Below are 26,815 nucleotides of genomic sequence, written 5' to 3'. Positions count from 1 at the left end.
TGATTAGTGGGGTCATCCATGGGTTTCATTTCCCAGAATCAAGTTGTTCCAGATAATTGTCATTGTTATTTCCTCTGGCTGCTCAAGTGGTCACAGTTACTATGCTAGTGGGCAGCATCTTCTAACTAACACTCACCCTGAAGCATATGAAAACATCTTCACTTCCTGAAAACATCAGGTTGTCCCAGACTGTCCTGGTGTGCTTCTGCTGAAAGTCACTTGCCTAGTAATATAGATCACTCATTGCTTTTTTTTTTTTAAGTTTATTTATTTACTTTGAAAGAGAGAGAGAATCAGCAGGGGAGAGGCAGAGAGAGAGGGGACAGAGGATCTCAAGCAGTCTCTGTTCTGGCAGCAGTGAGGCCAATGCAGGGTTTGAACTCACGAACTGTGAGATCATGACCTGAGCCAAAGTTGGACGCTTAACCAACTGAGCCACCCAGGTGCCCGTACTCATTGCCTTTTAAATAGAAATTTATGAGAGACAATCCCCCAGGCTTTTGGGGTGCAAGTGAGTGTTAAGGAACTGCTGCTACCACTGGGCCCCTGAGTGACTGAAGTAAAGTTCTTTCTGGAGCTATTAGACCATATTGATTCTTTTAATTTAATTCTGACATTACTAAATCATTAAAATTTTTTTTCAATGTAAAGATTTAAAATGTATTTCCTCTGCGACATACCTAATTAAACTTGTAACCATCACAAGAACTCTAACTGTACTCCTTCCCTTTCAGTGTGAGAGTTTATGAACCCCAAAGACCTTCCCTGTGAGTTTGCTAGGGCTGCCGTGACAAAATACCACAAACTGGGTGGCTTAAGCCACAGAAGTTTATTGCCTCACAGTTCAAGAGGATAGGAGTCCAAGCTCAAGGTGTCAGTAGGGTGGGCTCCTTCTGGAGGTTCTGAGCGCAAATCTGTTCTTTGCCTGTCCCCTGGCTTCTGGTGGTTGCCAGCAATCTCTGGTGTCCCTTGGCTTGCAGTCACACCAGCCTGACCTAAGTCCTTCTCTTCACACAGCATTCTCCCTGCGTGTGTAGCATTTTTGTCCAGATACCAGTCATACCGGAGTAGTGTGTTATCACCTAATTTGTCTTTTTTAATAATGTTCTAACAACTTAAAGAGGACTGGAAGAAAACCTTTTCCAAATATATCTTATACATGTATAAAGTGCTCTAGTGTGACCTAATCTTAGCTAGTGACATCTGCAATGACTCTCTTTCCAAGTAAGGCCACATTCTCACATAATGAGGATTTAGGACTTCAACATAGGAATTTCAGGGGGACATAATTCAACCCAGAACACTTTCAAACACCAAAACAAGAGGAACCAAAGAGTCTGTTTTCCTCACAAGGTTTTCTGGTCCTCTTTGTACCTGTAGAGTACCCTGTCTGGGGCCCTGTGCCTCCTTCAACTCTTTTACCACCTTTCCCCAGCAGGCTCTGCCTCCAGGGGAGGATTGCCGCTTTAGTGGGGGACCTGGATTGTCCTAGTGTGGTGATGTATCAGCTCAGACTGGCTGACAAGTTACCGTAACTCTCTGAGCCTAAGTTTCCTCATCTCTAGAATGGCGTCATTATATCACTGGCCTCCCCCAGTTGCTATGAGGATGAAATAGAGCATAGAAAGCCTTCAGCACAGTCTTTGGTGTGCTGTGAGTGCTCAGAAAACATTTGCTGTCATCACTCATATCAGTAGAGTTACAGATACGTGGGGTAGTCAGAGGGGCCCTGGGCCATGCATGCCCGGCCCCGTGTCTATCTGCAATGCGAACCAGTCACTTCACCTCCTGAAGCCTCAGGTCCCTCATGTGTATAAGATGTATTTGGAAAAGGTTTTCTCCCAGTCCTCTTTAGGTTGTTAGAAAATTATTAAAGAAGAAAAATTAGGTGATACAAACACAATTTAACATTTCATGAAGTTGATGGCCTTCTTTTGGAGAACTGCAAAATGGGGTGGAAGTCAGGGAGCCTCTGTAAATAAATAAAGAATAGGAAAGAAATAGAAAGTATCTGATCGGCTGGGGCCATAGAGTCAACCTTGTCTAGGTTAGAAGGCCCAGAGTTGGCTTGGTGTTTGGGGACTGGCTGATTGACTAGACTTTCTTTCTGGTCAAGCAAAGCATTTATAGGGACACAAAAGTTAATCTAAATTTTGTTTTGCTTATGTGGCATCTGGGCAAGAGCAGCTCCATCTTGGGCCTAGAAAGTTATTACAACAAGGTCAAACAGTCTGTGATTCAGGGAGCAGCAGGGACCACAGCTCATAGCTGTCTGCAGTTGGCTCATCTGGGCTTTCCTCCCCCAGAGAACCTGCCAAACAAAGCTGACAGGGACCAGTATGAGCTGCTCTGCTTGGACAACACCCGGAAGTCCGTGGATAAATACAACAAGTGCCATCTGGACATTTTCCCTTCTCATGCTGTCGTGGCTCGAAATGTCGGGGGCAAGGAGGACTTGATCTGGGAGCTTCTCAACCAGGCCCAGGTATTCCCACCCACCATCCTCCCTTCCTGCTTGGGGGCGGGGTTGTCCCTGCTTAGATTTGGGGCATTTTCCTATATTCCCTTCTAGCCACTCTGGAAGTTCTTCTGGGTGTAGGAGAGGAACCATGTCACAGATCATCTACTTCACTGAAAAGCTGCTCAGTCTGTACATGTTATAGACAGCAGAGGCAATAAAATCTTCACCTTATATCACTGACCGCCTGAGCCAAAGACTCCATAGAAGTGCCTCATTGCTCCATTTTTTTCTTTCCAGTTCTAAAGGGTCCTCAGGGAAGATGCCCCTCCCCCATGGAGTATTCTATTATCATACTGGCATGTGATCCTGCCCTGCTAAATTCTCTCGGTGGCAGGCTTCTGGCCATGAGCATTCTGTCTGTCTGGTGCTGGTAGCTGCCTCTCCCAGCCAGCCCTTATTCATCCCCTAGACCCGTCTCTGTTGGTGCTCTCTGCTCAGCACTGGGGATTCAGAGATGAAGGGAACAATGACTTGCCCTTGAGTTGCTCCCAGATGAGTGTGGGAGACATGATGAGTATACATACAAATTATCACCAGATGAAATGGTACCACCTTGGGGACCTGGATTGTGTACTTTGTAGAGAACAGAGGGATTGATTTGTAGAGTATATCTGGGAAGATTTTTGAGCCCTGGGAGGTAAGCTGTGTGTACCCCTAGTTTCCAGAGGGGGCAGCAGGTAACATTTCATGTAGAGCCACTGCAAAAGCAAAAAGTAGACAGACATTGGAAAGACCCTGGGGGTAGGTATGATAGTTAGGAATGGCGCTGGGCCAGCTAGTGGGAGTTGTAGGCAAAGGGCCCTTCCATTGTGTGAAGGCCAGAAAGCTTCCAGCTGGTCTTTCAGTGGTAGGCCTGACCTCCAGGCTCAGTGGTAGGTGCTGGCCCACTAGCTGCTCCAGAACAAAGACCACTAGAGTCACTAGGACAGTCGGATGGCCAGGAATAAGGCAGCCTTCACTGCCTGCCCCACGGGAACGTGACATTGGAGAGGAACATCTGCCTGGCCCACAGCAACCCAACCCTCTTGGTGTGGATCTCAGGGGGACAGCCCCTAGAAGTTTCCCTGAAGCCACACATGGCAGACCAGCTGGGATTTGGGTAAATCATTCCTAGGAGAGAGACATGAGAAGCCCAGGAGCCATAGGGACTTTGGGGGGCCAGGTACTTTGTCTTCACTCTCAGGTGCTCATGTTTTTTCCCTTTCAGTTTTCTTTATCTGGTTTTGGGTTTGTTTTCCCTTTCCCTTGCTATGCCAGCCTTCCTTCTTCACTGTTGTTTTATCCTTTGAACAGGAACATTTTGGAAAAAACAAATCAACAGAATTCCAGCTCTTTGCCTCTCCTTATGGGAAGGACTTGCTGTTTACAGATGCTACTGATGGGTTTTTAAGACTTCCTCCTAAGATGGATGCCAAGCTATACCTGGGATACAGATATTCTACTGCCATTCAGCGTCTAAGGATAGGTGTGTAAGGTCCTGGGAGGGCAGCAGAGCAGGAAAGCCAGAGAAGCTTTCCCAGTGCCTGCAAGCCTCACCTCACTCAAACTTCACTGGCCTGTGGAGTCCAAGGGAGCTACCAACTGCACTGGGTTCGTGAGGGGATTTTCTGCTGAGCTGCAGAAAAGGCCTGAATTATGAGATCACAAAAGGGTTTTGAAGATCTTCAGAATACGGTCAACTTGAAGTAATGACAGTTCTCGCTCCTGTGTATTATCCAGGGTCACCTTGCCCAGTGGCATGTCTATTTGATAGGAGAAATAGCAGATCCCAAACTGACATCGGAACATGGCCTGTGCCACTATTAGGAGTGAAACTAGGGTTTCAGAGGGTGTTAATCCAGCTCTTGCCTTCCTCTGGATCCCTATGGTTCATTTTTTTCTTTCCTCCTTTCCTTATTTTTTTCTTCACTTAGTCAACCAATAGTTATTGAGCACCTACAAAAGCCACTGAGTTAGATGTGGGCATACTGTGGTGAGCAGATATTGGTTGAGGGGAGAACAATTAGACACACCCCAAAGAAAAACACATGACTGCCAACTGGGTAATGCTGCTCAATGGGAGAACCTAGTCCTGTCAGAGCAAACCCCAGGAGGTCCTGACCTGGGCTAGTGCTCAGAAAGGCCTCTCCTCAGAAGGGTGTACTTGATGAAGTGAGGTCAGTAGGGAGGGGGACTATTCTGCCTTCACTGCTCTTTCTGAGTACTGAGTTCCCCATTTCCCCCAGAGGGTCACAGGCAGGGAAGGAGCAGTGATGTCTCATGCCCACTCTGCTGCTGTCAGTAAGGGCACCATTGGGCAGCCATTCTGCAGCCAGTGGACTAAACTCGCAGATATATCTTAGGACTTATTTTGGGTGCTGGGCTTCTCTCCATGTGTCCTAGGCGTGGAAGACTCCAACAGGGTACTGTGGTGTGCAGTGGGCCACCATGAGAGGGTCAAGTGTGATGAGTGGAGTGCTGTAAGTGGTGGCGCCTTACAGTGCACAATCGAGGAGACCACTGAGGACTGCATCGCCACCATAGTGGTAAGGAGGGCCCTACCTCCATGGCTGGGCTTGGACACTGAGACACATGGCCTCTTTGCCCTCTTCCCATATGTATTCCCATCAGCCATGAGGTGAAGATGTGCCTGTTGTGTGCTGCCCCCACTCTCCAAAGTCCCACCCAACTCCACCCGATGTGCCCCTCCAGCTCAGGCTGGCCTAAGACCTGACTCCTTACATGCTCAGCTCTGGAGCCCTGGGAGCTACAGGAAGTAGGGTGGCATCCCAGGGTGTAGATTGTGAAAGCAGATCAGCTTTCTCAATCCTTGAGTCATTAACTTTTTTCTGGTGCCAAAAATATTATGCTAGAATAGAAATGAAAGATAAATAAAATCATTCACAACATCATAACTCAGAGATCATGACCATATAATTTCTGAGTTATGAAGTTGTGTCGTTATTAACTTTCCCTTTCTCTAAGAGCAGACAATATTTTTGTGGTTAGAAAAAATAAATTTATGGGGCACCTCGGTGGCTCCGTCAGTTGAGCGTTCGATTTCAGCTCAGATCCTGATCTTGTGGTTAGTAAGTTTGAGCCCCACATTGGGCTTGCTGTCAGCCTGTCAGCGCAGAGCCTGCTTCTGTTCCCCTCAATCTGTCCCCTCCCCTGCTGGCACTCTCTCAAAAATACATAAACATTAAAAAAAAAGAAAAAAGAAAATTATAAATAAAAGACTAAAAAAATTGACAAATCTAGGAGACACACAGTCTTCTTGGAGAAAGCCTTGGTAAACCTTCCTGGGACTAACCCGTACATTAAGATCTGGCAGTTTATACAGTCTCCTAAATTTGTCAGTTAAAGGATTAAATGAATTTGAGTGCTCAGGACATTGCCTAGCATATAGTAAGCAGCCAATAAATGTTACCTATTGTTATTATTATTTAAAGTCAGCACAGAAGGTAGGTAATGAAATATTCATTTAAAATATGTTTTTTTTTTTTACAAATAGTTTATTGTCAAGTTGGTTTCCATATAACACCCAGTGCTCATCCCCACAAGTGCCCTCCCCTATGCCCATCTCCCCACTCCCTCCCCACACACATCAGTCCTCAGTTTGTTCTCAGCATTCAAGAGTCTCTCATGGTTTGCCTCTCTCCCTCTCCCCCACTATTTCCTCCCTTCTTTTCCCCCACGGTTCTCCATTAAGTTCCTCCTAATCCATTTATATGTGCAAACATATGGTATTTGTCCTTCTCTGCCTGACTTATTTCACTCAGCATAACACCCTCAAGGTCCATCCATGTTGCTACACATGGCCAGATTTCATTCTTTCTCATTGCCATGTAGTATTTCATTGTATAGATAAACCACATCTTCTTGATCCATTTATCCGTTGATGGACACTTAGGCTCTTTCCATGTTTTGGCTATTGTTGAGAGTGCTGCTATGAACATTGGGGTACATGTGCCCCTATGCATCAGCACTCCTGTATCCCTTGGGTAAATTCCTAGCAGTGCTATTGCTGGGTCACAGGGGAGTTCTATTGTTAATTTTATGAGGAAACTCCACACTGTTTTCCAGAGGGGCTGCACTAGTTTACATTCCCATCAACAGTGTAGGAGAGTGCCCGTTTCTCCACATCCTCGCCAGCATCTAGAGTGCTCTGATTTGCTCTAAAATATGTTTTTAATGGCTGTATAATATTCCACTAAGTATTTCAGCCTCAATTTATTTAACTAATTTCTAAAAGTCTACATTTGAATTATTCCCAAATCCTTTGAAGGAAATTGAAGATTTCTGTTCTATAATCTCAATATTTCCTGTTATATCTTTAATAGCAATAATAGCTAATATTTTGAAGCTACTTACTATGTGTCAAGTGTGTTTGTGAGCTTTTAACTTGTATTAATTCATTTAATCCTCATAAACCCATGAGCCCATTTTATGGATGAAAAATGTATATAGAATAGTTTTGAGGCATGTGTCCTTTAAAATAGTCAGATCCTGGAGGCTGTGTGGTATAGTGGTTATGAGCAAGAGCTAAAGAATTAAAGTATGTTTTAGTCTTAATGACTCTCTGTTGGAGAAATTATTTAAATGCTCTCTGATTTAGCTCACTAATGTATAAAAGGAGGAGAATTATAGCACCTACCTTGTTGGATTTTGTGAGGAATACAGTAGATAATCACTGGAAGGTGTTAGAAAGGACCCGGCATATAGTAAAGGCTTGGTAAGTTTTTGTTTCTATAGTTGCTACTGTTTCAGGATAGATTTCTAGAAGGGCAGTTAATAGATCAAAAGTGGAGAGTGTGTATGTATCTGTGTGTTTTTATCACAATGATCTTATCTATATATTTTTTGCTCTGTTGTTGGAAATTTTCATTGATGAAAATAATAAGTTAACTATTAATGAATCATTTAACTAGAAAAATTATTTCTCAAATGTCTTTCTTGCATTAGTGCTCTGAGTTAGTGCTTTTTTTTTCTTTCTAAAAATTTTTTAATGTTTTTATTTATTATTGAGAGACAGAGACTGAGCATGAGCAGGAGAGGGGCAGAAAGAGGGGAGACAAAGAATCTGAAGGAGGTTTCAGGCTCTGAGCTGTCAGCACAGAGCCCAACATGGGGCTTGAACTCACAAACTGCGAGATCATGACCTGAGCTGAAGTTGGACGCTTAACTGACTTAGCCACCCAAGTGTCCCTCTGAGTTAGTGCTAATGGGATTATGGAACAGAGTTGAACTCCACCATATAGAAGAAAAACATTAGTAAATACAATCCCTGAGTCTGGCCATGTAAACTGCTGAGTGATAATGGTCACAAATAAAATGTGGTGAGGGCATGTCCGGTACTCAACATGGGTCTAATGAGAGGTCAGAGATGCCAGGGAGCATGATCTGGGTTGGGTGCTTGCTCCTGGGTCAACATGTCCAGCTTTCTAAACCCTGTGGTTAAACTGCAGAATTTTTGGGTGATCCACGATTTGATTAGTCAAAAGCACGTGTGTACATGTACATGACATAAAGCCAATGAGACAGAAAACCTCTGAGGGTCAGTGAGACAGGAAACAGCCTCACTGTTGTGCTGCTGATTTATTTCTTCAGAAAGGAGAGGCTGATGCCATGACTTTGGATGGAGGCTTCATCTACATAGCGGGCCAGTGTGGTCTAGTGCCTGTCCTGGCAGAGAACTACAGTAAGTGGAGGGGGTGCCTCTTGTTTTATTTCCTCAAGGTCATTGACATAGAAAGATGAAGAAACACGTTAGTTCACTGTTGAGATAATAATTACTGTTGGAATGTAAGAGGCTAGCAGATAATATCCTCCTTTCCCAAAGCCAGAGCCAATGAAAATATGGATACAGGAATAAGGCAGAATGAGATCAAAGGAGACCTTTATTACTGAAAAGGTGATATTGGAGGGCATGGTACAGAGCTGGCTGGAGGGCTTGCCAAATTGCCCTTGAGTTAGAGTTACCCACTGGTTCAGGAGAACAGGTCTGTTGGCCTACCCCATGGCTGAGGGCAGAGAACACGTATTGTCATAAAGCTTCCTTGAAAAGATCTAAACCACTCTTTCCCTACTCTCTTCAATAAAGAAAGGAGGGGCTGAGCCACATGTACCTCAGTACTTGTGCCAAATTTACGAGTCCAAAATTAACTCACCCTAGCCGCACTGGAAGATTGAGGGGTGGTGCTACAGGGTCATGTTCTTCAGTGGGGATCTTTCACATAAAAAAATAAAGCTGGGGAAAAGATGATTTCAACAATATAATTATGAAGTACCTCATCTGTTAGGTGCTGAGCAAGAAACCATACATTATACTTCAAAACAGAACTCTGTAAAGTAAATAATGGTATCTCCATTTTACTGATATAAAAACTAAGGCTTAACGAAGTTAAATGATGTGTCCAAGGTAGAATGAAGACTGTATCCAGGTTTTTTTTTTTTTTTACTCCGTGGATTCAGTTTTTCCCTCCAACATAAGCCTGTCCCAGTCCAGGGCTTTACAGGGAAGAAAGACGACAGCATGACTTGAATCATGTAGCAAATGCAGAAAGATCTTTGTCAGGCTCTTTAGTGGCCTCTGCCCCTCTTCAAAGGGCAGGTCATTTTCTTTCTCTGTAACTCCCTGAGGGTTGGGGAGATTCTGAGGTGGAATCTAATGTTCAAATAGCAAAGGTCAAGTGGAGAGGGGTAAAATAGGCCTGTAGACTCTTGGCTTGTTGATAACAAATGACAGACTGCTTAATTTCATCCTTCATTCTTGAGAGTGAGAAGCTCATGACTTTGGTCTGAGTAATATAAGAGTTTAATGCCATGTATCCTGGTTGTTGTTTTTTTCTTTTTAGTGCCAAAGGATGAGTCTAGGTGTGTGAATACACCCATGGAAGGTAAGTCAGAATCAGTAACATTGGGGCCCAAAGGTAAAGGCTATTGTTGGGGAAGAGGGTGGGGAAAGCCTTAAAAATAACCAAAGTTATTAGAGTTGTAAGAAAAGAAAAAGGATGATGAGAAGCCACCACTACCACAGCTTATTGTTAAGGAGCAAATCGGTCATGAAGCTGTAGCAATAATTACTGTGCATACGGTACCTTACAGTCAACAAAGGACTCCTGCCCGCACTATTCCTGTTTACCCTTCTCAGCGGTCCTCTAGGATGTGGGCATCGTTATCCCGTGTTGTACATGTGGGGAAAGTGAGGCTTGGGGTCCAGGGAGTGCCTGCACCTGGGCTGGAGAAGAGGTGGTGTGATCGGAATCCTCTCGCCCTTCTCGGCACACCACCCTGCTCCTTGTCACATGCTGCCTGCCCATTTCTGCACCAGGAGGCAGGAGTGTGTTCCTGGCACTTCGGGGCTGAGTGGAGGCCTGGAGAGAGGAGGAGAGTCATACATGCTCTAATGAAGAAGAGGAGGAAGATGAGCTCCACCCTTTAGCTTTTGGCCGGCTGATTTTAACAGCAGAGGAGCTGACCTCATCTTAGAGAAGACCAGGTGACAAGGTCACCCATCAGTGTCTCTACCTGGGCAGAGAGGGTCTGTATCTGTCCCTGAAGTACCTACTCATGGAATATGGAGCAGTGTTTCTTAATCTAGTGCAGCTCCTGGACCAGCTGCATCAGCATCATCTGAGATCTTGTGAGAAATGCAAATTCTTGGGCTCCACCCCAAATCCACTGAGTCAGAAACTCCAAGGACTGCTGTGTGTGTTAACAAGCCCTCCAGCTGATTCTGATACACATTAGGGTTTGAAAACAAGGGTGACAGTATCCTGAGGTGAAAACAGATGGTCACTTGGGCTTGGAGTTTCCTATGACACAAGTGAGCTGGGGGAAGTGGGCAGATTTGGAGCACCCCAGCACCAGCAGCATCCCTGTTCCCTGCTGAGCACAGGGTCATGGAGGACCCGCAGTGCCCATGCTCCACCCAGCTGCGTGGGGTGCAAAGCTGCTCACCTCCAGCAGCTCCCCTTCATGTGCAACAGAACCCAAGTTCTAAGGTATGCTGTCCCTCTCCCCCTCTGCATTCATGGCTAGCAGTGTTCAGTGAGTTGTGTCTTCGCCTTCAGCCCTAGCAGCTGGCATTTTTGTCAGCCATGCAGTCTATCGATTATAGAATACATGAAGTCTGAAAGAACTCTGCTTGAAGAATGGTTGAAATTTTAAGGAACTGCAGAGAAAAGCAAATGCAGGTGGACAAAGATGCTTAGAAGACAGTTCAGGGTGGCTGACTGGATGGAGAAAGTTAGATGTGAGTAGAGATGGAGAGGGATCAACCCCAAAGGCCGGCCACACACACACACACACACCAGATGACAATAATTGACGCTATTTGTGCAGAAATAGCTACACCTCAGGAAAGGCACTGTAACAGTATCTGGCAGCTGGAATGGTGTAATAGAGCACTGTCTGGTAACAAAGGGCTTGCTGTGGCCTCAGGAAAATCTGCTGCAGTGAGAGAAGAGCTCTGGTACTGCTTGTGCCACTAGCAGCGGTGCTGGAAACCAAGCATTGTAACCTCCCCGTCCTGGCCTAATGTACAATATGCCCATATTAGCACATCTGATCCTCCTAAAACACCCCCCAGGATGAGTTTCATTGTCACCATTCTACTGAGGAGAAACTGGGGATACTAGGTATGAAGTGACTTGTCCGAGGTCATTTAGGAAATAACTGGCAAGGCAGGTCTTCCATCTGCCACGCTGACTTCCAGTCTTTCCAGGCTTGAATATTTAGAGACCTGATTCACAACAGCAAGAAAGGGAGTGCAGTGGGGAGGGGGGTTCGGAGAGGTGGTGGAGAGCCATATTAGCTTCCAATCCTGAAGATTTATGATTCTAATCTTATAAATTCAGCTTTGCTGTTTAGGCCTTACTTAATAAGCACAATTCAGTTACATAGTATTGGGATAGGAATATATGAAATATCAGTGGTGTTCCCATTATTTTCAGGAATAAGATAATAAGATTCCCACCAATGACACATGGCATTACTTTGGAAGTGAATGCAGTATACTTAGGAATGTATATATTCCATACATATATATGTATATAAAATAATTAGAAATTTTTTAATATTGGAAAAAAGATTAAATTGTCACAATTAGAGAAAACGATATTGTCATAAATCTAGAAAATCAGACACTTAACTTTATTTCTTTTTAAAGTTTATCTCTTTTGAGAGAGAGAGCACAAATGGAGGAGGGGCAGAGAGAGAGAGAATCCTAAGTAGGTTCTGCAGTGCAGAGCCTGATACAGGGCTCAAACTCACAAACCATGAGATCATGGCCTGAGCTGAAGTTGGCCACTTAACAGACTGAGTCACCCAGGCACTGTGAGACTTAACTTTAAAAAAGAAGTCATTAAACTCTTTCTTTATGACTTATGTTCAACAGAAATATTTCAACAGGTGCACACTTATATATATAAAGATTCACATAGATAATTTGTAATCTGGCAAAGTGGGTCACAACATAAATGCCCACCAGTTGGGGGATTACAGAATACGGTATTTCGATATAGTGGAACGTAACTTAGATTTAACCAATAAACAGAACGAGATGGTTGTATCTATTTCGCTGAATCAAAAAGGTGCCTACAATATATCATTGAGGGAGAATAAAGCATCCTGTAGTAAAGAATATATAGCAGGATAGAACCGAAAGTATGAATACATGTATAAATATTTCTGGATGCATGCATGTAGACATCTGGAGAGCAGTGGTCAGACTGTTTGGTCCCATACCTAATAATAATAGTTATTGGCAGGGTTTTCTGCTAGAATAAGGTGAGGGGTTCAAGCTATTCCCCCTCCCCTGGGAGAGTGGCAGGCAGGGGCTCACTGTAGCAGCTCTAGAATGCATTTTCAGAGGGTCCTGGAGCTACTGAAATTGCCTCTTGGTATCTATCTGTGTTGCAAGGTTATTATGTCGTGGCAGTGGTTAAGAAACTAAATCCCGAACTCACCTGGAACTCCCTGGAAGGCAAGAAGTCCTGTCACCCCGCAGTTGGTACTTCTGCAGGCTGGAACATTCCCATGGGTTTAATATACAACAAAACTGGGTCCTGTAAATTTGGTAAGTATGTTCTGGGAGGTAGTGTGGCAGTCCCTTCCTTGGGCCTGTGCCTGTGTAGGAGAGGAATTTAGTTCAATGGCAAGGAATGCCAAGGGATGGTGTAAGTAGGTAGTGGGGTCAAGGGCTGGGCAAACATTATAGGTGAGCTTCACTTCTGCTTCAACGGATGCACCCCCCTCTCCTCACCTCCTCACTTCTGAGGGGAGCAGCTTGGCCCAAAGGGCAGATATCAGGGAAACACCCCATTCTTAATGTGTTACAGCTGGCTCAGGGACAAGCCTGGGGTTACAGAGCAAGAGTGGTGTGTGTGTGTGTGTGTGTGTGTGTGTTGTATTGTTTTCCCATATAAACTAGATTGGCTGCTTTTTAAAAACTGGAAACCTATACCACTAAGTCCTTGGACACTTTGTCACTTTCAGCTTTATCTCCCTTAGATTCTCATATTCATCATTTTAGCAGCACTCTTGCCAATACCTAAAAGGCCCCTGGTCCCCTGCTTTCTCTAGCCATCTCACAAAACCCATTCCTATGCGAAGCCTATTCCCTGCTCTCTTCACCCTCTGCTCCTTAGCCACTAAACATGGCTGGAGAGGTCGCAGGGCCGAGTAGTTTATTCCTCTGGAAATGCTCCGGCTGCTGGCCTCAGTGGGCCCCTGGCACTCATGAGCACCCCCATTGTGTCTCAACCCCTGTGCACTTCCCAATAATTATCCTATGTCCTCACTGTCCACATATTTCCATCCCATACCCATCCACCACCTTTTCTCAGCAGAGAACTCATCTCAGCTGCAGAGATAGTTGAAATGATCAGAAAAATTTCCCCTCACCATCCCACTGCCAAAGCTGTGGGCCTCCTGATGGCTATATCTGCTCAGCCTCCTTCCACCTGTGCTTTGCGTGAGGCCCCCTCACCCACACCCTTCCCTAGAGCCTCATACTTTTGGTTACTACTTCTTTGTCTGGTATAGCCAATAATTTCTTTCAACATTGAGCACACCCAATGTCTTCTGTTTTTAAAAGTCCTGCCTCTCTCAGTAGTCTCCTCCCACTTTTGACTTGTTTCTACTCTTCTTTACTGCCAGACATCTTTTTTTTTTTTTTATGTTTTATTTATTTCTAGGAGAGAGAGAGAGAGAGCATGAGCAGGGGAGGGTCAGAGAGAGAGGGAGTCACAGACTGAAACAGGCTCCAGGCTCTGAGCTGGCAGTCAGCACAGAGCCTGATGCGGGGCTCGAACCCATGAACCGCGAGATCATGACCTAAGTGAAAGTCGGACACTTAACCGACTAAGCCACCCAGGCGCCCCAGCTACTGCCAGACATCTTAACAGCAAGGTCTGAACCAATCACCTCCCATTTACTCCTCTGCTCCCTGCCCTCTGGCTTCTCTGTGTCATTCCAGAGGAAGAACTCTGGTCAAGGCTACCCATGACCTCCATGTTGCTCAGCTGAAAAGTCACCCTCCAGTCCATTCCTCCATGACTTCTCTTTCTTCAAATCACATTAAAACACTCTCCTGACTTTTGCGAAAACACACTGGCTTGGCTTTTCTCCTACCCCTAGAGGATGCACTTTCCCAATCTGGTTAATAAATGTTTCAGTTGCTTAAAGCAAGTTTCCACCCCCTACTCTAAACTCAATCTGCAGGCACTCATATCCATGCCTACAGCCTCGATTACTATCTAAACAAATAATATTATACATACAAAACTAGGCACATAGCCAGTACTAGATAAATGTTTGCTGCTATCACTATTATTAATATTATGTTTGTATGTTGATAACTATTACATTTTTATCTCTAGCACAGATCTCTCCTTGCCCTCCAGAGCTGCCTATTTGACATTATCTAGTTGAATATCTCAAAAGCACATTAAGTTCAAAACACAAAACAAAATGCATCATCTCTGCTGAGCCTGGTCCAGCTCCAAAGCTGCCTAGCTTGGTGGAGGACCATATAGTCCATCTGCTTGCCCCAGGTGGAAACCAAGCTGTCATCCTGCACACACCCATCCATCACTTGTGATGTCAGTTTCTCCCCTGCTCCATCCACTGTCTCCCTCACCTTAGTGCTACTCTAGTCCAAGCTACTTTCACGTACCCTGGACTACAACAGTAACCTGCTGCCTGCACACCTCATCTGGCATGGATTCCAGCCATTCCATTGCCAGACCAGTCTTTGCAAAGTGCAAATCTGGCTATGTCCTGCCCACTATACCTGGTCCAGCATTCCTATAGCCCTTCAGAAGCTTCTTATTTCTCTAAGGATAAAGAACAAAATCGACATAAAGGTATAAAACCGAATCTGGACCTTGCCTTCTCCCCACTCACTCTTGCAGTGGGTGGTCCAGCTTAATGACCTCTATTAACCTTTCTGTGTCATTTGCCCCCCCCCACCCCCACCCCTTGCCTTAGGCCTTTGCAGATGCTGCCCCTTGTCTGGAAAACCTGTTCCTATTCATTCTTCACCTCTCGACTTAAGGCCTCTCCCTGACTCCCAGGTCTGTACTAGATTCCTTTATCTGCAGCTGTGTAGAGCCATATTCTTTCCCAAGGCAAGCGGGGGTTGGTGGGGGTGGGTGGATAAATTCACTTGTGTGGCTACTTGAATTATGACTGTTGCTCATGAACTTGAGTTCCAGGAGTGCTAGGCTTATGTGATGTCCTCACCAGAGTGCTCTGGGGCCCAGCACAGTGCTTGGCAGCTGGGTCTCTCAGGCTCCTTCCTGGATTTGGAATCAAGATGGCAGGGCAAGGGCAGCAGAGGTTAGGAAAAATGGGCGACAGGTTCGACCATCTGGGACTTTTAGTTTTGTTGTCTCTTAGGATTACATCTGTGTCTGTCCTTCCACACCTCTGCTCTGTGCCACTTCTATTCCACAGACCCTTGTCCCAACTTCAGCCAGTCCCCCTTTACTTTGCTCTAGTTGCAACCTTTATTAATTATTATTATTATTATTATTATTATTATTTCATAAGGTTCTTATTTCTAATAATATGGTACCAAACACTTGAATGTGGCAATTCTAGGGACAAAATCTGAGGCTGTCTTGTTAACATTGGCGGGAAGAGCTAATCTCTTGTGTTTTCCTGCACAGATGAATTCTTCAGTCAAAGCTGTGCCCCTGGGGCTGATCCAGATTCCAGGCTCTGTGCTCTGTGCAGTGGTGGCAGCGACCCGGCCCACACTTGTGCTCCCAACAGCCATGAGAGATACTATGGCTCCAGTGGGGCGTTCAGGCAAGTAGTGTGTGTGCACTTTTCTCTTCGGCACCAACCCAGTGACCTTCTTGTCCTTTCATCTTTTCCATCACCCCAGCATCTGGGAGCCAGAATTAGAAAACAGAACTGCAGACTCCCACCGGCCCCAAGGACTCAAGTCCAGCTCCTTTCTGGAACACTTTTCTGCAGATCCAGCTGACTTAGGGTACCTTAGGAGGGGCAAGAATGAGGGGTACAGGGTCACAACCCTGGTTCAGCTTTTGTTCTTTTCTTCTGTGTGATTATGGACAAGTCACACAATCTTTCAGAGCCCTGTTTTAAAATCAGAGGTGGGGTACTGCATGTGCTTCTTACACTTGGCTGATGAGTACATTTTTTTTTAAATTTAATTTAATTACTTTTTTTTTTGTTTACAAATAGTTTATTGCCAAATGAGTACATTTTAAAAATAGATATTCTTAGTCTCCTACATCCTTTCAGGAAACACTTATTGAGCACCTAGTATGTGGCAGGCACTGGTCTAGGTAGAGGGTTACAGCAGCAACAAGACACATGTAGCTCCCACTCCCTGTCTGCTCTTGTGAGGAGAGTAGGACAATAAACATATAAATAAGGGTCAATCACTTCTGGACTGTGGTAAGTGCTGCAAGGGAACAAAGAGGGGTAGTGTGGTAGAGACTTGGGTAGGGGACAGTTTTGGTAACAGCAAGCAGAAGGGACTGTGTGAATTGAAAATTAAATATTGAGAGGGAACCAGGCCTCAGAAAATCTGGAGGAACTGTATCAAGGAAGAAGAAACAGCAAGGATACAGGCATTGGGGGGGGGGGGGGACAAATTGTGCTGTATTGTAGGCCAGAAAGAAGGCCCTAAGGGGAGGAGGGTGTATGGGAGGGAGGGGATTAGGGGTGTGCAGAGGGTGGAGCTGTGGCATTGGGTATGTCTCCGTGCACTACTAACCTGACCAGGGAGGCAGATTTAATTCTAAGTGTGCTGAGCACTACGGGACACTTTGGGGCAGTAGGCACGTTGTATGAATGAGGGCTGTGTGGCTGCTGTGTGGAGGATGTGTGAGCTTCTATAGGAAGGACCCCTTTATTTGTCACATTGCCAGATGACTTATCTTGCCATCTCCAAAGTTTTCTCTTTCATAAGCCATATATAAATGATATATTTTCACAGACCCACTACAACAATATGTGCTGAACATGAAACCTAAGATAAAATAGTTTTTGTTTTTGTTTTTACATCAGAAAGTGCATTGGTATTAGGGTTGATGGTCTTCTTGGTACGAACATAATATCACAGAGGACTTGGAATTGTCAGAGCTCTGTCTTGAAACAGCTTACTCTCTCAGAGAACTCTAGATGCTGGCGAGGATGTGGAGAAACGGGCACCCTCCTACCCTGTTGGTGGGAATGTAAACTGGTACAGCCCCTCTGGAAAACAGTGTGGAGGTTCCTCATTAAATTAACAATAGAACTCCCTTATGACCCAGCAATAGCACTGCTAGGAATTTACCCTAGGGATACAGAAATGCTGAGGCATAGGAGCACATGTACCCCAATGTTCATAGCAGCACTCTCCACAATAGCTAAAACATGGAAAGAGCCTAAGTGTCCATCAACAGATGAATGGATCAAGAAGATGTGGTTTATCTATACCATGGAATACTACATGTCAATGAGAAACAATGAAATCTGGCCATGTGTAGCAACATGGATGGACCTTGAGGGTGTTATGCTGAGTGAAATAAGTCAGGCAGAGAAGGACAAATATCATATGTTTGCACGTATAGAAGGATTAGGAGGAACTTGACGGAGGACCAAGAGGGAGAAGAAGGGCGGAAATGGTGGGGGAAAAGGAGAGAGGCAAACCATGAGAGACTCTTGAATGCCGACAAAAACTGAGGACTGATGGATGTAGGGGGGAGGGGGGATGGGCATAGGGGAGGGCACTTGTGGGGATGAGCACTGAGTGTTATGTGGAAACTAATTTGACAATAAACTATTTGTAAAAAAAAAAGAAAAGAAAAGAAAAGAAAAAGAAACAGCTTACTCTCATTCCCAAATGAAGGATCAGTTCTCAGTCCTTGCATTGCTTCATCTACCAGCACCATGGATGCATTTTCCTCCTTGGCTTCAGGACACCGTGCTCTTTGGGTTCCCTCCTCCCTCTCCTGCTATTGCACCTGTCTCTTTGCTGGTTCCACCTCACTTCCCCATCCTCAACATGTTGGTGCACCCTAGAGCTTTGTCCTTGGACTTCTCTCTTCATGCCCACACCCTTGGTGGTTTTATCTACTCTTGATCCATCTAGATACTGATAGTTCCCAAATTTATGTTCCTGTTCAGAGGTCTCCAGAACTCCAGATGAAACCCCAGACTGCCTAATGGGCATCTCCACTTGGATTTCTAATCACTCTCTCAAATTAAAGTGTCCCAAACTGAGCTTCTGAAATTTCCTACACTCCTACCCAAACCTGTACCTCCAGCAGTCTTACCTATGGCAGTTAAAGGCGACTCCATTTTTCCTTTTGGAAAATGTCTACTTTCTTTCTCTCAGACTCCATATCTGGTCCTTCATCAAATCATGTTGACTCTACCTGCAGAAGGTAACCAGAACTGACCTCATCACCCATCTCCACTGATAATAGGTTAGGAAGCATCTGCCCTATACTCCCCTCCCTCCTACACCCAGTCTATTCCCAACACATCAGCAAGAGTGATTCTGTTAGAACATAAATCAGAATATCACACTTCTCTGCTTAAAACCCTCCAGTAATTTCCCATATCTTAGAGTAAAATTTAGGGTCCTTCTTTGACCTAAAAGCCTCTTTGTGATCTGGGAAGGCCCTTTGTGACCTCATCTCCTACATCTTTCCCCTTGTTCTATCTACTCCATCCATCTTGACATCCTAGCTATTCCCTGAAGATATCAGGCACACTCCTGCCTCAGGGCCTTTGCACTTGCTCTTACCCCTATCTAGAGTGTTCTTACTCCTCATATCATAGCTAGTTCCCTCATTTCCTTTAGGGTTTATCAGGGAGTCTTTCCTGGCCACTGTAATTTCACATATACACACACATGCCCTTCCCAATATTTATATCCCCCTTTCTTGTTTAATGGGCTTTTTAAGCACTTTTTACTCTATAGAATACTATATATTTTATCTACTTGTTTAATTTTTTTTCCCTTAAATATAATGAATAAAGACTCCTTTGGTTGCAAGTGAAAAAACCCAAGGAACTTCTGCCTTGTAAAGACTAAGACTTGACCCTCTGAAGATAGCCAAGATACTTTAAGGCAAGAGTTGCCATATAAAAGTTAGGATGTCCAGCTAAATTAGAATTCTAGATAAACAGTGAGCTAATTTTTAGCAAAAGGGAACATATTCTTCTTCTCTCTTTCCCTCTCTTCCTTTCCCCCTCCCCTCCACATCTGCCTTATTTTCTTTTTCTGCAGAATGTTTTCTCTATTTCTCAGTCTACATGGAAGGAAATGTCTGTGATTAACATTATTACAGCTTCTCAGTTATAATGAAGCAGTCAAACACGGACTAAAATATATTCATTCCAATTCCCAAGAAATGGAATTGTCAGCCCAGTTCCAGTGAAAGCTTTGAGTTCACACAACTCATGCAGTGATGCTACATTATAATGTTTAAGCTGCTTTCAATGTGACCAGGTAGACTGGGGCAGATGGAGGACGGAGTCAGTTCTCAAAATAGTAAAGTTTGGTAGACAAACAAAAGTCAAGAATTTTTAAATAAAATTATATAAAGGGAATTTTGTTCTCCTAGATATAAAAATCACGTCATACTATATAATACTGTAATACTATGATCAGTACAGGCTTGTTAAGGTGCAAGAATGACAAATCAGTGGTAGAGAATAGACTTCCAAGACTTCGACATGGACACATGATATTTGGTCTATAACAAAGACATTTCAAACTTGGGGAAGGATGAACTTTAGAAATCAGATAAAATGAGTCTGAACTGGCCCCTGGATCTGGTGGGAGCAGATTCAATAGTGAGTCAGTCCTGTAAATTGACTGGCAGGGGTCAGTGAGGGTGGAGTGGAGGGATGCTGATTGTTAAGTGCAATGATTCCTTTTAGGGGTTTGGATGAGGCCCATTGCTGAGGGCAGTGTGGGATCAAAACAGGGATTATTGTTTTTTAAAAAAGAAAAGTATAAATGCTGATAAAAAGAGCCCGGTGAACAGGGAAAGACTCCAACTGCATAAGGGAAAGAGGAAAAGTATCTGAATGTGCCTGAGAGTGTGGGCAGGGCACCTGAGGAGGACTCTTTCTGGGAAGGAGACCTTTGTTTCCTCTCTGTGCCTGATGGGCAGGAGAACAGCACTGGAGACGGGCTGACAGATTTGGCTGGAAGAAAGCCCATGTGAGGATATCCGTGTTTTCTCTGGGAAGCAGGAGAACATGTGGGAGTGAGTGTTGGGGAGACGGAATGTGGAGCGATAGAAGTATGTAGGAATCTGAAAAACATTTTAGTCACTGTTCTATAGAATGGAGAGGTGGCTGTCTCAAACAGTGGTTCTCACTAGAGCACAGAATCTCCTGGGGACACGGTTAAAACACAGATTTCTGGGGCCCACCCCCAGAAGTTTCTGATCTAGTAGATCTGGGGTGGGGCCCAAGAATGTGCATTTCTAACAGGTTCACAGCTGGTGCCTATACTGCTGATCCCAGCCCACAAATTGAGAATCACAGATCTAGAGTAGAGCAAGGAAAACAGGAATGCCCCAGAGAAGTTAATGATTAGGAGGGTTTCTGGTCTGCCTCCCTGTTGAGGTGCAGACACACTTGAGGCAAAATGATCATGCTTATTCAGGACCAGGACTATATGGAGAGTGGGTGGAAGAAAGAAATAGGGCAAGGGAGCTTAGAAAAATTGACTGGAAGTAATTGATCCTACCTAAGTATAGAGGAACCTGATGTTAGAGAGAGAAAACTAGAGAGGTACTCCTGATAATGAATCATTAATATCAATTGCCAACTGACTGGATATCATAGAACTGATTTTTAATGTGCTCAACATTTCTCATAAAAAACGGACCTTAAATGCAGAGAAATATTTTTCAGGGGATTAGCCATGAAAACATATCCAAATGGTGCACATTAGCTTTTGTTAAAGCTCACTAGACATATGGATGTGAAAAGACTCCTTCAAAATCAAGTCTTCCATGCTGACTTTAATCTCTGATGTGAGTTTTGATCCAACCAAAGAGCCGTTCTTGAACATCCCTATTAATAGGAGAACACAAGCATCTTCTCTGGAGAAACCAATCAGTATTTCAAATACAAAAACAAACAATCGTTATCTACAATAGAAACAAAATGAGCAGATTTCTTTTTCAATGTTCATTTATTTTTGAGAGGGAGATGGAGACAGAGTATGAGTGGGGGAGGGGCAGAGAGTAAGGGAGACACAGAATCCGAGGTAGGCTCCAAGCTCTGAGCTGTCAGTACAGAGCCCGATGTAGGGCTCAAACCCATGAATTGCGAGATCATGATCTGAGCCAAAGTCAGATGCTTAACTGACTGAGCCACCTAGGCACCCCAAGCAGATCTCTTTTTCTATTACATTTCCCCTCTAAGTCCCAGGGACAGTTGGGTGTTACAGTTGTGTGCGTGAATGTGGTCAGCATTAGGTGTGCCTGGTGGCTCTGGTGGAGGGTGTGTGAACCCCTATGTGGTTCTCTCTGGGTGTCTCTTCCTCTCACTCCTATTGATCCTCCTTGCTGACCTGACCCTCCCTGTGCAGGTGTCTGGTTGAGAAGGGAGACGTGGCCTTTGTGAAGGATCACACGGTCTTCCAGAACACTGACGGTATGTGTCTGTGCTGTCCTTTCCTCCCTTGGAAAAAATCTGAGTCTTTTATGGGAAGTCACTCCCCAGTCGGGGCACCAGGGAAGTTTATTAAAGCGTGTTCTAGCTCTCTTAATTTATAGGCATTCCTTATGTATTCTGGATACAAGTTTTTATCACCTGAATGGATTGAAAATATCTTGTCCCTCTCTGAAAGGCTTACCTTTTCACTTTAATGATGTGTTTTGATGAACAAACATTTTAATTTTTTATATAGTTCAACCAATCTTCTCCTTTTTGGCTAGTGCTTTTCTGAGGCTTTTATTTATTTTTTATTTTTTTATTTTATTTTTTTTTACAAATAGTTTATTGTCAAATTAGTTTCCACATAACACTCAGTGCTCATCCCCACAAGTGCCCTCCTCCATGCCCATCCCTCCTCCCCACCACATCCTTTTCTGAGGCTTTTAAAGAAAGCTTTGCCTTTAACAGGACTAAAAAGGCACTAACAAAAAAGGCTATGAATTTATAGGTGTATGAATTTTTCTCTTCTGTTTTATTTTTAAAGCATTATTATTTCATTCTTTCATGTCTCTGTGATTCTCCCAGACATAGGTGGTTGGTCACATCCCCCCAGTGAGGCCACCTTGACCAAAGCTGTCAGCTGTGGCTGACCTACCTTCCTCCTCCCTAGGAAGGAACCCTGAAGCATGGGCTAAGAATCTGAAGCATAAAGACTTTGAGCTGCTGTGCCTTGATGGTACCAGGAAGCCTGTGACTGAAGCTCAGAGCTGCCACCTGGCCAGAGTCCCAAATCATGCTGTGGTCTCAAGGAAAGATAAGGCAGATTTTGTTCGCAGAATGCTCTTCAACCAACAGGTATGGGCACACAGGAGGTCCTGTCCGCACAGTCCCTCCAACTGAGTGCTCAGGTCAGTCACTTGCAGAGCTGATAGGCACACCCAGCCCAGTCTCATACCTTTATCCCTGTAAATGGAACTAGATTCCTGCAGCCCTGCCTCTGATAAAAGCAGAAAGCTAGCTGGTGGCCATGTTCACTTTGTGCTCTGGGGCTGTCTAGGATATCAAAGTGGACTGAAAAAGCCTCAGACACGTGGGTATCTGAAGTATCTCCCTGAGACTCACTTGCCTCTCTGAACAGGCTCCTGGTATCTCCTGGACTTGTTCAGTTCCTCCATGATAGTTGTCTCTTTCTTCTTCTGTCATAGAGATAAGGGAGTTGGATCAGAGCCCTTCACACTAGGGTGAGGTGTTTGTGGTAAGAGCAGAATGGAGGCTGCTCTACCTGACCTAGGTTAGGTCCCAATACGTTAATGAACGTGGGAAGGCTGAGCACTGTTTCAGGCTTCATGAAAGTTCCAGAGCCAACATTCAGAAAACTCATGACCACTACAGGCAGCCCACAAAGGCTATAGAGTAGCAGGATGCCTAAATCAAATGACCTTAAGGAAAACCCAAAGCTTCATCTGCCTTTTGCACTCACATACCCCATCCTGGAAAAGCCCCAGCTGAGTACTCCATGTCTTAGCATATGCTACCCACACATCCCAGTTAATGGACCACCATCCAGGGAGAACTGGCAAAACAAAAGGCTCTTGGTCATGGACTTTTGAAGGGGTACATCTCCCAAAGGGCAAGCTGCCCCATTGGCTACAGGGGGTGCTGAACAAAGCAAAAGAGAGGAGCAGGAAGAGATGGAAATGGTCAGGTGCCTGGAACAGATCTAGGGAATAGAAGAGGCAAGGCAACAAGGGCTTCAGTCAGCAGGAAGACAGGCAAGTATGACCCAGAAAGTTGAAAATTGGTGGAACTGTGATACAGTGGCCAACTTGAAGCTTTTCCTATTTAGCAGTTACTTTACATACATCATCTTTACTATTTAGGGTTATTATCTCCATTTACAAATGAGTAAACTGAGGTTCACTTAACTTAGTAAAGAATTTTCCTATAGTCACATGACAAAGAAAAGCTAGGGCCAGATTCTGAACACAGAGGCCATGCTGTTTGCCATTAATGGTGCCTACTAAACTGTTGCTGTGTCCCAGGGTTCCAGGGGCTGGAGCTGAGCAGCCCAGCAGACTCAGATGGATCTTCTGAGGCCGTATATACAGCTTGTGCTCCCTGGTGCTGCTGCTCACTCTCTTTCTGTCTGTCTGACTCAGGAGCTCTTTGGAAGAAATGGGTTTGAGTACAGGATGTTCCAGATGTTTGAATCCTCAAACAAGGATCTGCTTTTCAGTGATGACACGGCATGTTTGGCTAACCTTCAGGACAAAACAACTTACAGTGAATACTTAGGACAAGAGTATCTTATGGCTATTGCTAACATGAAACCATGCTTACACTCTGGTAAGTAGAATAAAACACCAAGGAGCAATAACATGGGGGGGGGGGTCAAGGTAACCATGTTTGTATTGAGGACCATTGTGTGCCAAGCCCTGGGCCTGTACTGATAGGAACACAAAGATGGAGAGAGCTTGCTCCTGGCCCTGCAGGAGGATTCAGATTTCCCAGTGAGGCAACTCAATTAGACAAAAGTATAAGACACTACCTGAAAAAAGACCAAATCATTTGAAGGAGACAGAAAGTACAGTAGAACTTGAGATATTTGGAAATTGAAGTCGTTGACTTGTGCATTTCCATTTTTTTTTTTTTTTGCTAATAAAACGAAAAGGTACACATGTGTGAGCACTTCAGTGTAGGGAGAAGGTTGGGAGATGACCCATAGCATGACTCACTGAGGATCAATTTTCAAAGATTTTAAGTCAAATGTAAAAATAATAGAAACAAACTGAAGATAGCACTATAGTATGTCCTTTCTAGTTTTATACACACATGTATATTTATAGTTAAAGATATATAAATATATATTAAAATAGCATAGTTTATACACACACACACACACACATATGTGTGTATTTTAGAATGGAATAATTGCCTCAAAAAGGAATAAGTTGGAGAAATAAAATTAGAGCTGGGATAATCAAATTGCTGGAAGTTGCCTGAATTTTTGTTGAATTATATTGTATGCTGGGGATGATGATAGCAGGAGGAAAGGAAAATGTTGGTATTTAAGGATAGCACTGACATCAGTTAGGAGATACACAGAGAGAGAAAGACAGAGAGAGAGATTTTTTAAAAATTGTTACTACCTAAAATTTACTTTTAGAAAAGAGTTGTGTTTCGTAAGCATAGGAAGTACCTGAAGTTCTTTCTCTTATGTTTTGCTTCACAGAACTTCTGGACGCCTGTACATTTCATGTACATTAAACACTGACCCCAGTGGACAATCATGGGGATGCTCAGTGCCTGCAAATATGATGGGGCCACATTCTCACTTGTCCACTCGTGGGCCCATGTTAACCTCAGTTATTTTACAATTATGTGCTTGAACTGATACAAAAATTAAAATGAATGAAAGTTATTGTGTCTTCTCAGAAAAGTTCATTACATGTTCTCAGATTTTTTTGAGGGGAGAAAACTATGTCTTTATACTAGAGTTATGCTTCTGAATTTACTATCTATTAAATTGTACCTTTGTAAAGAACTGTATAAGATTAGCTCATATTCCCTCCCCATTCTTTATTTTACCTGAGTCAAGTCACTTAAAAAGAATTTAAGCAATAAATTTGTCTAAAGGAAGTCTGAGTGGTGATAACAAGTGTGCAAAAAAAAAAAGCATCGGTGTGCAGTATCAAGGACTTACATAATAAAAACAAAGGATAAGGAATGAGTTTGTGTATTTTAAAAATAAATTTGAACATTTAAAATTCATAATGTCAAGTGGAATAAAAATCCTGGTTCAGATTAATTGGAAAACATTAAAATTACTGCAAAAATCTAATCTTACTACCCTTTTATAGTCAACTTCCTTAAAGCAAGATTTATACTCATTTCTTTTAAGTCAGTTTCTCATCAGAGATTTTGCCATATCTAGTACTACCATAATTGAAACTTATGGTAGTGCCTCCATAAAAGTCGAATGAGAGCCTAAGTTATACATTGTTAAATGTTAGTTTTATGAGTATGGACTTCTGCTTCTGTCTGTGAAAGAGCACCCAGTACAGAACCTGCCCTCCTTCCATAAACAACTGAAAAACTGGACAAAGTATGTGACACAACTGTGTTCAAACCTTGGGCAATAGCAGCACAGGACTCTGGTCCCTGAAAGAAGGGAAAGAAAAGAGGCAAGCAGAAGGAAGTTTTGCCTAGAGGAAATTTTCAGATGATGGCACAGGGTGGGGGAACCCAAGAAAGCCTGTCACACTGAGCTAAGGAAGCAGAGATAAGAGCTTGGGGAAGCAAGATGACTGAAGTTTGTATACAGAAGAGATCTGTATAAGAGTTTCCTTGCATCTTTGGTGAACTACTAATCTGTATGGGTGTAGAATGAAATTGGAATTTATCAGAGTAGGCAAAAAGTAACTGTGAGAAACCAATAAGCTAGCTGAATGATTCCCAGTAAACACACAGAGCCAGGAATCATTCTGTTCCTACTAACTGGAATGAAGAGACCTAATTGAACACCTAAAGATTTCACTGAAGGTCAGGCCTTGGATGTGAGGCTAAATAAAGTAGCTGTAGACTAAAGGCTGCTCTGATACTGCCCTTACTAAGAGCAAAACTATCCTTGGTAGGATTGAGCTGGTCTGTGAGTAGCTTAACTACCTTCTAAAATAAACCTCAATACATTAAAGGAAGACAACAAAATATAAATATTCAACAATATAGTATACATAATATCCAGTATCAAATGCCAAAATTACCAGATATGCAAAGAAGCACAAAATGTGACTCTGAGTCAGAAGAAAAATCAACCAATAGAAACAGACCTAGAAACCAAAGAGATGATGGTGTTCAGACAATGAACTTTAAACAGTTGTTATAAACATTCCCAAGGATTTAAATGAAAACATAAACATAGCAAAGAAAAGTGTAAGGCTTAAAAAAGACCCAGTGAAAACCTAGAGCTGTAAAATTTGTATTTTTCAATGAATTTGGCAGTTTCATCTAAATTGTCTATTTTTGCCATAAATTTGTCCAAAACATTTCCTTATTATTCTTTTAATATTTACAAGATGTATAATGATATCTATTCTTCCATTCTCCATACTGGTAATTTGTGTTTTCTCTCTTCATTTTTCTTGATCAGTCCAGTTA

The 26,815-nt window shown here is 43.6% G+C and overlaps 1 protein-coding gene across 1 annotated transcript in view; it reads left to right on the top strand.

Moving 5' to 3' along the window:
• LOC120239521 (inhibitor of carbonic anhydrase-like) overlaps nt 1-25,297 on the top strand; it is a 41,251-nt gene extending 15,954 nt beyond the window's left edge. Inside the window, exons 7-17 of the mRNA XM_039243838.1 lie at nt 2,307-2,485; nt 3,815-3,986; nt 4,904-5,046; nt 8,111-8,201; nt 9,358-9,399; nt 12,426-12,581; nt 15,679-15,820; nt 21,591-21,655; nt 22,329-22,513; nt 23,818-24,004; nt 24,891-25,297. Of these exons, the coding sequence (XP_039099769.1) occupies nt 2,307-2,485; nt 3,815-3,986; nt 4,904-5,046; nt 8,111-8,201; nt 9,358-9,399; nt 12,426-12,581; nt 15,679-15,820; nt 21,591-21,655; nt 22,329-22,513; nt 23,818-24,004; nt 24,891-24,925 (1,397 nt within the window). The 3' untranslated portion in view covers nt 24,926-25,297. The remainder of the gene's footprint in view (nt 1-2,306; nt 2,486-3,814; nt 3,987-4,903; nt 5,047-8,110; nt 8,202-9,357; nt 9,400-12,425; nt 12,582-15,678; nt 15,821-21,590; nt 21,656-22,328; nt 22,514-23,817; nt 24,005-24,890) is intronic.
• The last annotated feature ends 1,518 nt before the right edge of the window (nt 25,298-26,815 follow it).

The sequence above is a fragment of the Hyaena hyaena genome, unplaced genomic scaffold (assembly GCF_003009895.1).
Source record: "Hyaena hyaena isolate Hyena2069 unplaced genomic scaffold, ASM300989v1 scaffold_234, whole genome shotgun sequence".
In the NCBI taxonomy this organism is placed as follows: Eukaryota; Metazoa; Chordata; class Mammalia; order Carnivora; family Hyaenidae; genus Hyaena; species Hyaena hyaena.
Note: the sequence above shows the minus strand (reverse complement) of the source record. Positions and strands in the feature narration are given on the sequence as shown.